Raw genomic sequence first — 12,837 nt, 5'->3', positions numbered from 1 at the left:
TAATACAGCACTTGCTCAGGACTAGAGGTTGGACAATTCAAATAGGTGTTTGCAAGCATTTCATCTGAACTTTTTCCAACCTGCATTGCTCCAGCAGACATGCGTGACAGATGTACTTCATGGACAGATGGATGGATGGTTGGATAGCTGCGTGGATAGATGGATGGATGGACGAGATGGTGCGTGTGCCCTTGACAATGTCAGTCCAATGGTTTATACAAAGCTTATTACGCTAATGAGAAAAGTGTGGGGAATGGATTTGTCCCATACCACCCAGGGAAAGAGAGCCTGTTTCCCTGGTGCACTGCATCTGGAAGCAGCCTCCTGGTAATCTGCTCTAAGTACAAAAGGTTCAGCACCAGCTTGTTCTCATAGACCACCAAGTGAGGCCCCTGAACTCCATAACAGGTCTCCTTTGATAGCTCGGGATCAACTGATGCTTGGTGGACTGGGTTCCAGGCCTGGAGCTCCTCAAGGGGCAGAATCGTCACTTTGCAACCTGTGACAGTGATATTAGTGTTAGAATTCTGTACTCTGCATGGAGACGGGTAATGTAGTCATAAAGTCAAATCTTCCTTTTCTTTCGTATCTCCATTGTGACCGGCAGATGGGGAGATAGGAGGCTTTGTGGTGTTTCCCAGACAGGGTTGCAGACGGGTTGTTGCCACCTACTAGCTAAGCATGAATAAAATAAATAGAAGCTTATTTAATTAGAATGTAGTGTGCTCCCTTTTAAAGCTAAAGTGAAAGCATTATCATATGACACTAGATAACCTAAGGCATCCGTTGATCAATCACGTCATGCTAACCAGTTGGTGGGGCCTAAATAAGGCTCCAAAATCGAAGCGACATTTTGGCGAAATAAAAGAACTGGCATGACAGTGGTTCATTTTGTGTTGTTTAAACCCCCAACCACTAGGTAGCAGTGTTGTTCTCCAAGTGTTGTTCTCCAAATGTTGTTCTCCTTCAGTGTCTTCCGATCCAACATAACAACCTATGCATATGGAAGTGTGCTCTTAACTAGGACAGTTTTCTAAAATTAGATCTAAAAAATCTTGATACATCACATTGCTTACAGTATCGCAATATGTCGCAATATATTAAATTGTAACCCCTGTGTCATGATATGTATCATATTGCCAGATACTTGCCAGCCCTAATATAAATGTATATATACGCACAGGGCTTGACATCACCCGCTCACCTGCCAAATGCGGGTGAATTTCAGCTGTGGCGGGTAATACAGTTGCTCCTACTAGCCACTTTGGCTTGTTGAATTTAATTGAAGCCTTCTCAAAGGTCATCTGAATTAAAAAACTGTTGGATAAGTGATACATTGACACTACAACTCCCATGAGCACTCGTGACTGACAACACTTCCGCGTTGGATGGACAAAAAAAAACAATTAAGTTGCGAAACACAGCTACAACTAGAGAAGTAGATCCAGACGTGATTAGCAACTATCGATACGGTGGAAAAAGACTCTTTGACTACAAGTGCAAGGCAGGTAGAGAGAGGCTAACGTATGATGCCCTTAGGACAACAAAGTACTGCGCAGATTCTATTTTCTTATGGAGAGGAAAAGGCAAAAGAGGTTTCGTTGATTTTTTTACAATACAAATTTAAAATTTGAAACTGTAAAAGAGCAAAAAGTTTCAGCAACTCATCTAATATATGGGGAAAAAATGTAATTATGGTCTAATGTTTTGAGAGGCACCTGTACGTGATTGCTGCTTAGATATCCTTTATATAGAGTAATAACTAAGGCTTTCAATTGAAAATATTTAAATGCTCTATGTTTTATGAATTATATGTATTTGAATTGCATTAGACGTCAGTGTTTATTGTTGTTATAGATAAATTATGTTGTTCTGTTATGAGTTCTCTCTAAATAATCTTCTACATCCATGCACCATTTTCTACCCTCTATATAGGGTATTTTCTCCTTAATATACTACATATACAAATTTGTGGAGAGATAGATAGAGATAAAATAGAGATACTGATATGTGTGTGACGTGTAAATGACAGAGAGAGTGTTCTGTTTTATAATGTAGCTATTTGGCATGATTCACTGTGTATTATGAGCTTTCGTCTACTATCTGTCATCAGAGAAAACAGATGGGGTTTGAGCTTCCTTTTCATTGCTTCCTCCAAATCAGAAACATCGCTGATTTGAAGCTGCATGCATCTCAATGCATGAGATTTACTGTGCTTGAGATTGACATTTATCTTACAGGCATGCTGGGGGATGTCATGTAGCTCCCTTTGATTGATCTCTTCACTTCCTGCTACAAAGATGGAGGCCGCTCCCGTAACCGCACAACCCCTTTCAAGCTTGGGGTGTAGGAGACGCCCTTCGGCAAGGTTCCAGGATCAGTCAGGTTCACCCCCACCCCCCCAAAACCTAACTGTAACCATCAGAGGAGTTAACACGACACTGACCGTAGATCAGTGTCTAGAGGCAAATCTATCCTCGAGCCTGTTTTAGCAGCCCATATGTGTTCCATATGGAGCTCCTTCCTGTAGCCTCTGCGGAAAGTACAAGGTACACATCCTGAACACCATTCCTATTTGATCAACAGTTAACCATAGAAAAGGAAAATCAATTATTATCAATCAATAGATAATTTACCTATCTCCTCCACTATGTTCTCTCATGATATTTCACAGGATTTACTGTAATCGAAACAGTGAGAGAACACAGGACAGTATTGCACACCGTGTCCAGGTATTACTAGAAATCTATAAGGTATTAAAAGAGATGAAACACTGATGTTACGCGGTTGTTTCTCCCGCTGCTACCCCCCATCACCTATCGATAAAAAGTGTCTGGCTTAAGGTCTTGTCCATCCTCTAAGGTTTCATTGGCTTGTTCTCGAGAGTATCATAATGGCAGACAGGCTTTTAACTCTGTACTATGGCTTAACTGCAGGACTATTCTGCTGTGAGTATAAGGCTATATAATGGTCTCTTCCATTGAGTCCCAGCCAGAGGTAATGACTTCAGCATGTCACTCCAGGCCAACTGCAACTGTGATTGCATGGATGATTAGCTCTTACAGTAATGGTAGTAGCAGAACATATTTCAGGTGGAAGTTAGGGATAGTTTTTTTAGCAGCGTTGCTCTCATATCCTACATTCCTGTTGTAATGTGAATGTGCAATAGTCAAAACTAGTGCATTTGCGGCACATGCTCACAGACATGCTAGTACGTACAGACATTTATGCACATGGAAGAATGAAAGGCTAAGATTGTATATGTGTAAAAGTACAATGATCCATGCCGTCATTCTGGAAAAGTAATTTCCATATTTGCTCTTCTCCTGAATCTGTGGACGCCCGTTTGTTTGATGTGTTCAGAGCTGCAGCACAGATGCCACAGTCTTAGCTATGCTGGACGTCATCTCACTGGCTGTTCTCAGAATACAGAAGAAAAAACACACCATGTGCACCACCTCTAAAATTAGTGTGTGCAGCACATGAAGGAGAAAAGATCCAAAGTTAGAAAAGACTCTAAAGTGGCCGCTGTCTCCCTTCACTTCTCTACATTTTCGTGTCTCACCTTGGCACGGAGTCAGTTGAGATCTCCCATAGTGACTGAGCCCTCTGTCTCATCAAAGATACACGACACGCCACATACTTTCCAATTCTGGGCCGGCCAGAAATCTGGAAATCTGATTTTATAACCCTTATGATTTGGGTTGTTTGGAGCTGCAGATAGTTTTGGTGTGGTTTGCTGCACACCAAACAAAACGAATGAGCCCTGCCACGCTAGGAGGTTCCAGCTCCCAGTGTTATGCTCATCAGTTGTGTGGCTGCTCTGTTGTGTGTTTGCACGTAAACAAAGACAGCGAAGGACACCTTTAACAGATTTACCAGATGTTCATGGAGAAGGAAGGGGAAAATCTGTTTTCGGAGAGTGACTTTGCAGAGGTCTGTGTAGCAGGTGAAGAGACTCTTGCCAAGAACACATATCTCACAGTTGTGCTTTTGTAACTAAATCATGGGCTACACAGTCACACACAGACTAAATTCTTGCTCATCGTTACTTCTTTCATGCCTTCAAATAGATGGTTTTAGAACCCATGTTGTGCACAAGAGTGATAAAAAAGAATGGGCTCTGAAATGCAAACAGGCTCTCAGTCCCAACCAGTGTGGCTGACCACACTTGAAGTCACTAGTCCGCGATGACGTGATGAGCCTGGAAGTCAGTCAGTAATGGTGGAGATAATAGGTCCTTATTACTTTGACCCATGACCCCTGTTCTTAGTGAGAAGTTTAGGAGTGGTCCCTGAGGAGCCGTCTGATACAAACATGGCTCTAAAATGAGAAGCCCCAGAACTCACAGTACAACCAGATCCCAATTCCGCTGGGATGGGGTGCAGGAGGGGAGTTTCAGGAGTGCTACCCATGTGTCACCCACCCTCAGAACAGTATTTCCACCCAACCCAATGAAAGGTTTATGGACTTGAACTATAAAGGCAAACCACTAAATCTGAAACTTTTTTTTAACACAGAAATTTACAGAAACCTTTGGGAGTTAAGGTTTTTAGTGTTCATTTTTATCAAATGTTCATTAAGTGCGCCAGCGAAGTGACTTCCTCCTGAAGTCCATTAAAATGGTGCTGCTACTGGCAGAGGTATGTGCAGCCCATGTGCGGGGTTGCGGTACGCTGGGGTCCACAGAGGAGAAATGGACACCAGATGGGACCATGGGGGTGGAGATGCAAGGTAGAATAAAATAACACATGCAGAAGATTGAAACTGAAATGTGGTAGGAGGAGGAGGAGGAAGAGGATGTGTGTGTGTGCGTGTGTGTGTGTTAGTGTGTGTGTGTGTGTGTGTGTGTGTGTGTGTGTGTGTGTGTATATGTGTGTGTCTGTGTGTGTGTATACAAGTTGGGAGGGTAGAAAATAATTGGATAGTTGCATCATCTCCAGTACACGGGTGCAATACACCCTCGGAGGATAAGAATGGGTAAACAGATATGATCTGAGGGCACATGAAAAAAAAAGTGACATTTCAATGTTTTTACTGCCCGCGAATAAAGTCTCACGGCTCCTTCTGGATGTTTTGATTTACATTTCCTATATAAGTAACAAGCGTATCTTTGTTCAATGCACATTTGTTTTTTGAAGAGAAAAAGCCCACCAGGAAACCCTTGAATAGATGATTGAAAAAACAACCACGTTGGTTTTCCATGCAAGCGTATGCATGTGTCTGAGATTGAAAACCAACATTCCACGGTCCCAATGTGCGCTCACATAAAAAACATTCTATTTAGAGCATTTTGAGCTGCCTTGTGATCCCTCCAAACCCTTTCTAATGCAAACACAGCAGAAAACGCAGTCAGTCAAACTCCGCAAAACTCTCCCTCTCTGTTTCTCTTCTCCCTCTCATTATCTGATCTGCTATTGTGGCTGCACTATAAACTTTCATCTGTGTCTTTCTGGAGAAACTTTAGCCTATTCACTTAGGTCTAGATACTGAGATACTATGTTGTTTCCATCACAAACATTGCAGTGTGAAGATCTTGACTCAGGTGTGACTCACTGCAGCCATCCTCCCACTGTCTTGTTGAATAAGATACAGTAAGATTCTTAAACTGTTCTGGCTGTCAGTTTATGGTATTTCTTTTTGTGGCAGTTAATTATCTTCTGCTGCTAAGTAGTTTTGTGAAACATTCCTGTATCTCTTTTCTTTCTCTTTTCTTTTTACTCCAGTGCCTAAACACATCAGAGCCTTATGACATAGAGAGGACAAAGAAAGGCAGCCAAACTCCAAAGTAGGGAAGAATCTGTCCGAGCATGTGCAGCATGTGGACAAACGCAGGTGTGTATTTGTTTGTCTCTGTTAATTAAAGTTCCAGTTACCTCTGTTCTTGCAGAGCCTGTCGGTGTGTCTGTCTGCCGCATCTCATATCTCACTATAAATAAACCCTGCGCCCTCTCAGACCTTCTTCAGAAGCCCAGCAGATTCCCTCTTTTCCCCCATCCGTTAATATCGGTTAGGAACAGAATAAACATGGGAGCCAGGTTTTGGTCGAACCTTCCCAGGGATCTCTGCTGTGACATGTAATGCATGAAAACATGCTCTGGTGTTTTTCTAATCCTCCCATGGGAGTCTATCACATTTATGGGCTTGTAACATGTCACTCCCGTCCTGTGACCCTACACCCCACTGCAGTTCATTACACCACCCGGCACCCTAACCCCGCTCTGTCACTTTCCTCTCTACACTTCTATTGTTGTTGGTTTCCAATTACATTTACCAGAAGAGTTCAATGCTTGGTTTGCAATCAGTGTAGTGTGAGCTGTTTGTGCAGCTAATTTCTGTCAGAATTTGAGACTGTGTTATTCATGTCAGCCACCCATGTTGGCCCCTGACACAGATACATCAACATTGGATGTCTGGTTCACTGTAGCCGATCTTGGAAAATTGGAGCGACCACGGGTTTTTTTTCACGATAAATACACATTATTTATTTACAAATAAAGTGGTTATAATAGAAATAAATACAAAATAAAAATCTGAGCATTATACTTCATGTGGTATTGCACCCATTTCGAAATGTACATCAGAAATACATTTTCAAAACCAGTAAAGGAATATTCCTCTGATTAAAATATTTATTTTTCCCAACTTTACGTAGACATAAATATATTCATATATAGTTTATTTTCTTCTTCCACAATAGCTCTGTTTTGTCTTTCATATAAATAAACGTCTTCATTGGGAAACCGGGTGTCCATAATAACCTCTGATGTCTCTTTCAGTCTCTCTTGCCCACTTTCTCTTTCTATCCATGCCGCTGTCCATTTCTCACCGGCAGCCACACCCCTCCACCACCATATCCTGGTAGTTTTTCAGGATGACCTTCTCGTATTCATCCAGGTAGAGCAGGGAGATGGGGCTGAGGTCAGTGGGCACACAACAGGCTCTGGGGATGTTCGAGTTGACTGAGTTGACCAGCGTCTGCACAATGGCATGATTGGTAGAATTGAGATGGTCTGCTAGGGGGAATGGACATTCCCCATGGCAATAAAAGGCGTGGTAGCCAGGGGGTGCCACTATCCACTCGTTCCACCCCACATCACTGAAGTCCACATACAGGGCATGCCTCTTACAGCTGGCCTTGTGCTGGTGCTTCCTGCGCTGTTTCCGGAGTGCCGCCTGACGTTTTTCCCGTGTGTGGAGTACCGAGTCCCCACGGCCATCATGGCCATACGTCACCAGCAGAGGCCGAGCCTGAGGCCATGAGTCCTGGTCCTCGTGCAGGGACCGGCTCACCCTGACGTGCCTACTACGTCTCTGGGCATGCTCCCCATCCATCTCCCCTTCCTCTGGGTGAAGCACCTCAACCATGAAGCCATGGTTGTGACCTCTCCCAGAGGTCCACTGAGATACAGCAGGGCTGACGTCAAAGCTCTCCCAGCGGCTCAAAGAGTCCTGCACTAGTCGAGTGTCCAGCAAACGTGCCAGAGGTTCCCCGCCTTGAGTGGCAGGAACTCCGAATATCTCATAAATGTTCATACGATGGAAGCCACCAGCAGGAGCACTGTCACTAGTGCTGATGTTTCTGGAGCTGTTGTTGGGGGGTGAAGCTCCCATGACCTGATCCCTGTAGACACGCAGCTCTGCAGAGGTGATGAGCTCCTCATCGGGGATAGAGGTGAGGTTGAAAAAGAACTGCTGGGTCGTTTTACTTTTCAGCCTGGCCAGGGCCTCCATGGACTCTACAAGAGATAGCACAGAGACAGACATGAAGTTAGAGGATATGGGTGTGAAATGCATGCCGAGGATGAAAAAACAAGTTTATAAATGATGAGAAATAACATGTATTATAAAAAGTCCAGTTGGCATTATGGATCCTCTGTGAGCAGGAAAACACTTGCCATGAATGGTTTCTCATCTGGTTTCACTTGCTGTCTCTCTCACACACACTAGCACAAAACTTGCAGCCTTCTTTCTGTGCAGCGAGCCAAGCTGCCACGTGGTTATATTGATAACACACGCATCAACACTTTTTATGTATGACTCAGTTTAATATTCTCATTAGCGTCACAGCTCATAAATCCACCTGGTTAAATGTCAGATAGCGCAAGTAGTGAGCATCCATTGATAAGATCTAACGCTTGTCATTCAGCCTTCGAACGGCACATTTTCCCCATGCACACTGGCTGCAATTGTTGTGCCATATATTGAAGTGTCATCAAAGATGCATATGAACAAAAGAGCAATATGGAAATCAATTTTAAAAAATGATAACATTGATTCTAACATAACTGGCAACTGTTGCATTGACCTTTACAGAACTGGCAAGCTCTGAAATTGCACTGGTAAATGTTGCGATGTGAAAGCTAATATTCATATTCCCAAGAGAAGACAGGATCATATCCATCTCTAAATCCTGGAGAGAATATATAGTTCACCAATGGAAAGTGTACAATGTTTGTTATTGTATTGTTAACTTTATTGCTAACAGTTCTAAGCCTGGAAACGCTCTTCTCTCTGAAAGTGCATCTATTATACATGCCCTGAAGCGTATGAAATTAATATACAGCATATATACTTAAGCTCATTGGTATTCCCCTCCATATTCTACTGCAAATGACAGAAATCTCAGTAAAAGCTGCAATTTTCTTTGAGGCAGCTCCGCTTTGAACTCATACACTTTATGAAGTTCATAGATGCTGTATAGACACACTTTTTAATCTGTTTGGTGTGGTAAAATAAACACAAACTTTGAACTCTGTGCTGTTTCAAAGGAGGCATTTAGGAAATTCCACCATCTCATCCTAAACCTCCCTCCAGAGGCACAAAGACTTCAATTAGGCCTATCACTCCTTATTTGATGTGGGAAAGCCCCCTGTCTCTCGTTCCCTCTCCTCTGTCCCCAATCCCTCTCTTTCTTTCCTTCTTCAGCTCCTAAATCCCCTTCTCCTTCTGTTCTCTTAGCCCCAAATCCTCTTTTCTTCCAGTCTCCTTCTCTTTCACTCTTGCTCTGTCTCTTCCTGCAGCGCTCTCTCCCTCCTGTCTCCGGCTGTGTGAACAAGTTGAGGCTTGTCAAAAACGTGTGAACCACAGATATGAGTGTATCAACATTCCTAATTTCTTTTTGCGCTGCATGCCAAAACAAAAAAGATAAAGGCTAATGTTGGGTCATTCATCACAGACCTGTCTCAGGCAGCCACTTCCTGTGTAATAGTGGAAATGTTCTATTTGGCATGGAAAATGGTTATTTTTGAAAACCGATAGGAGTGAAACTAATTATCCCGGTGAAATTAATATCAGCAGGCAGATGTGATGAATGATTAGAGCTGGTTGCTTTGATGTGCTGCACTTACATCTGTAGATACATGCTTATTATACGGAGTAGCCATCAATTGCACGTCTCTCGGCATGGGAAGATTAATAACCCTGCAGCTCTGTTAGCATAGGATGAAAGAGCCAAGGGAGCATATGTAAGCACTGTCTGAACACATTCGTAATGGCCGGTGGTGTCAAGGTGTGTGCTGGCCTGGTGCAGAGGTTTCCAGTAGTGGGCAGGGAGCAGTCACTCAGCCTGGCTGCCCGGGCCAGGCTTGTTTGTAGTGTGTCAGTGTAGCCACTGGGTGTCATTGCACTAGGCCTCTGGAGAGCACCCAAGCAACCACTCAACCACCCCTCTGACTCACCCCTGATGGAAACTTCCCCACTCAAACACTTAGGACTCTGTATAAGGACTCTGTGTAGAGCCCCTATGGACTCAGTTACTTGCATGTTGTAAAAACTGGAACATGGGCCGTAGGAAATTGAAAAGATACATAGTTGCAGTATGTTTGTCAGTAAAAGTTATTTTTCATCATACATAAATCATTTTGATATTATGACCAGGTGCTCCGCTCTGATGCCCAGCAGTAAAACGTAGTATATAAATAAGGCATCAGTCGTGTATGAATATCACCTGTTAGATTATTTTAGACAACTCAAAATAACCCACTTCATTAGTAACATTGTGTTAACACAGTGTGTGACCAGTGAACTAATGCACTTTATCCGGGATCTATATGGACCTTCGGTGTGTGAGCCATATTCATGTGAGCAGCATCTGTTAACTTGGAAGTAAAATGGAATTGAACTGAAACACTGAATTCAACAATGAGCGCGTATCCAGCATATAAACCAAGTGAGCAATTATGGTGTTATTGGAACGTGCGTAATGGCGCACAGCGCGGATAGAGGGGTGATTTGGAAAGAATAAGGCGCGCAACCCCTCCTCCCCCTTTTACCAGGGACTAATTTCAGTCCTGTTAGAAATGACTCAGAATTCAGTCTGACACGATGAGTTTGTCATAACCCGTGTTGGTATAATGTCATCTCCTGTGTTTTTGAAGTAACAGAGTGATGACTATCACCTGTGCAGAGGCACACCGCCCTTTATACTGTTCCCGTGGTGCGTGTCTGGAAAAACTGTTTTCAAAGCCCACGCAAACACCATCAATTATTAAGAAACAAATTACCCCAGGGATACCACCGCCCCTTGATGTTTTTGAAGCCTGTGACAGCTGCGCCAGGCGAATGTTTGGTTAAAGGTTGCATCACTACGTATAGGAGAGTTAATTTAATTGTGCATGAGATGCTTGTTTGTAAAATCGTGTTAGTGAATGTTAAGCAATCCCAAAACTTATTAAAGCGTTACAAATAACTTGGACGCGTGTCACCTGTAAATGACGAACGCTCCATAAAACAGTGAATACTCTGAAGTTCAGTCTTGCCGCACTGAGTCATGTTTAAATATAGGTCTCGGGCTGTCTGAGAGAGCCGAGGAGCTCTCCGGTTGACAGGTAAAGGTATGTCACTAATACATACCTTCATGGTGAAAGCTTCTAATCGTGTTGGCCTTGCTGGCGGCTCTCTCTGCGTGTTTCCCCATGCTCTTGGGTCGTTTAGTGCTGTGGTCTCCATTTGCTGAGTGCATGCGGTAAAGGTCCACCATGTATTGCGGCACCACGGCTTGCTTGCTCGGGGTCGGCCTGCGCCTCAGTCCAAACATATTGAGAAGCCGAAGCTCAAACTCGTTGAGGAAGCTCTCCGACTGTTCTGGGGTCTGCTTCCCGGATTCGCTGTATTTCCTCCGGCCGACCTCGGGGATAAGTCCCGTAGCACCTTCCAGCAACACCTGAGCGATCAGCAGTACCATGAGAGAGCGGACCACGGCGACCATGATCAGTCAGTCCCTGTGGAGAAAGTTGGTTTCTGTCAATACACTGGCGCTGTGGTATTGACATGAGGCAGATACAGCACGGACTTCACTGCTGCATTCTCCAAAGTGTGTGTGATCCCCCCATACAGCAGGCATGATTGAAGGAGAGCAGGTTAAAAAGGGAAGACACCTCTTCACTTTGAAGTAAAACAAAAAAGGGAGCCGTGACTAACACCCCCCGCCGGCAATATAACGCGTCTACCCGAAACATTGATCTTAACATGAACAGAAACATGAAAATATCAAGGTGAGGAAATTATGAAAGAGACGGAAGGAAAAAGAGGGGAATGACACAAGGGGGAAGAGGAATCAAAGAAAGTTGCGGGTGGAGACTGCAGACATTAAGTCTCCAATTAGAAGAGATAAGAAATCACGTTGAGTCAAGAAGTGATATGAAAAGAAATGCAAGTCTGCGTGGCCCCAAAGATCACAAGAGGCATGAAAGAATGCTGGAGAAAGAGTCAGAATAGAGAGCAACAGGCAGTTAGACGGTGCTACAAGCGCCTATTTGCAGAGGCTTTTGACCGTCATGTAATCATAAGGGATAGAGTTACTTCAAGAGGCTCGCAGGTGTTAGATCTGACGTGCGTACCAAAGCCAGATGTAGCCCGGGACAAAACATCAAAAACGAAATAAAACCTGAGTGGCACAACCTCCAAAGAAACAACCTCTAACTACATTTTCCTGCGTTTTTTCCCCGATGTTGAAAATGGAAACGCTTTAACTTTTACGCACACACCCTACGCGCATATAAAGTGGGGGAACTGTCAGTGCCCAGTTGTAAACTAAACGTTTCTCCACGACGCACGTTATCTATACTTGTTGACATTGTTAAGATTTGGTTTTCTTTGGGAAAACTTTAGTGTGACAAAGTCCATCAGTGTTATTTTACCTGACGAGGAAGCGCTGTGTCCGGTCGTCGTTCCACCTTGGGGCTCCGATAAATTCCACATTAATTCGTGTTTAATCCACGCTGCTTCTCCTTGTGGGACCAAAGACAGCCCATGCCCTTCGCCGATCGCCTCTCGCACATATTCTCACCAGCTGCAAATTCGGGTTAGGTCTTGGTCAGCGCGGAAAGAAGGAAAACAAAATATGTTAAGTCTATGAGGAAGCGGGTTCGCGTAGGCAGGACCGATCTAAGTATAAAGCATCTTGGTGGAACATCTTCAAAAGAGAACAGCTCGCTGAGACTAAAAGTTGAGCGCAGCCTGGCTTTAAGAGAGATAAGCGCACTCCTTGGACCTTGTTGCTTGTTGCGTCGCCTCTCCTCTGTGCGCCACAGCGTAGTGGTTGAATTGATTGGTGCCTTCTCTTCTTCCCCCAGCGACTCTTTTTGTCGTGCAGTGATGTCACCAAGGGGCTGTCAATCATTTGTCCACTATAAGCACCTCCTGCGGACCTCTAACCGGAGGCTCCGAGCCCTTTTTTTTTTATGTCTAACGATGTCAAATAAACACGCATTAGATCCACAGACCCCCTTTTGATAAGGGTTGGTCACAGGGACACCCCACACGAAGATTTTGTGCTATAATGGTGAGGGTCAATAGAGTCAAAACTAAAAAAAGTCACTTTTATACAGTGTCAAA

General features: G+C 43.9%; 1 protein-coding gene across 1 annotated transcript; it reads right to left on the bottom strand.

The window, feature by feature from the left end:
• Positions 1-6,551: 6,551 nt before the first annotated feature.
• On the bottom strand, positions 6,552-12,494 carry bmp2b (bone morphogenetic protein 2b). Its single transcript, XM_083933896.1, has 3 exons — positions 12,141-12,494; positions 10,855-11,222; positions 6,552-7,739 (listed from the first exon to the last, which is right to left on the bottom strand). The coding sequence occupies exons 2-3, from the start codon at positions 11,207-11,209 to the stop codon at positions 6,826-6,828; spliced, it is 1,269 nt and encodes a 422-aa protein (XP_083790022.1). The 5' UTR covers positions 11,210-11,222; positions 12,141-12,494; the 3' UTR covers positions 6,552-6,825.
• Positions 12,495-12,837: the final 343 nt, after the last annotated feature.

Source organism: Echiichthys vipera, assembly GCF_963691815.1.
Source record: "Echiichthys vipera genome assembly, chromosome: 19".
Lineage (NCBI taxonomy): Eukaryota > Metazoa > Chordata > Actinopteri > Perciformes > Trachinidae > Echiichthys > Echiichthys vipera.
Note: the sequence above shows the minus strand (reverse complement) of the source record. Positions and strands in the feature narration are given on the sequence as shown.

Coding starts and splice junctions, on each gene's coding strand:
- bmp2b (XM_083933896.1), bottom strand. CDS start 11,209: ATGGTCGCCGTGGTCCGCTCTCTCATGGTACTGCTGATCGCTCAGGTG. Junction 7,740..10,854: donor TAGAAGCTTTCACCATGAAG/GTATGTATTAGT, acceptor TATCTCTTGTAG/AGTCCATGGAGGCCCTGGCC.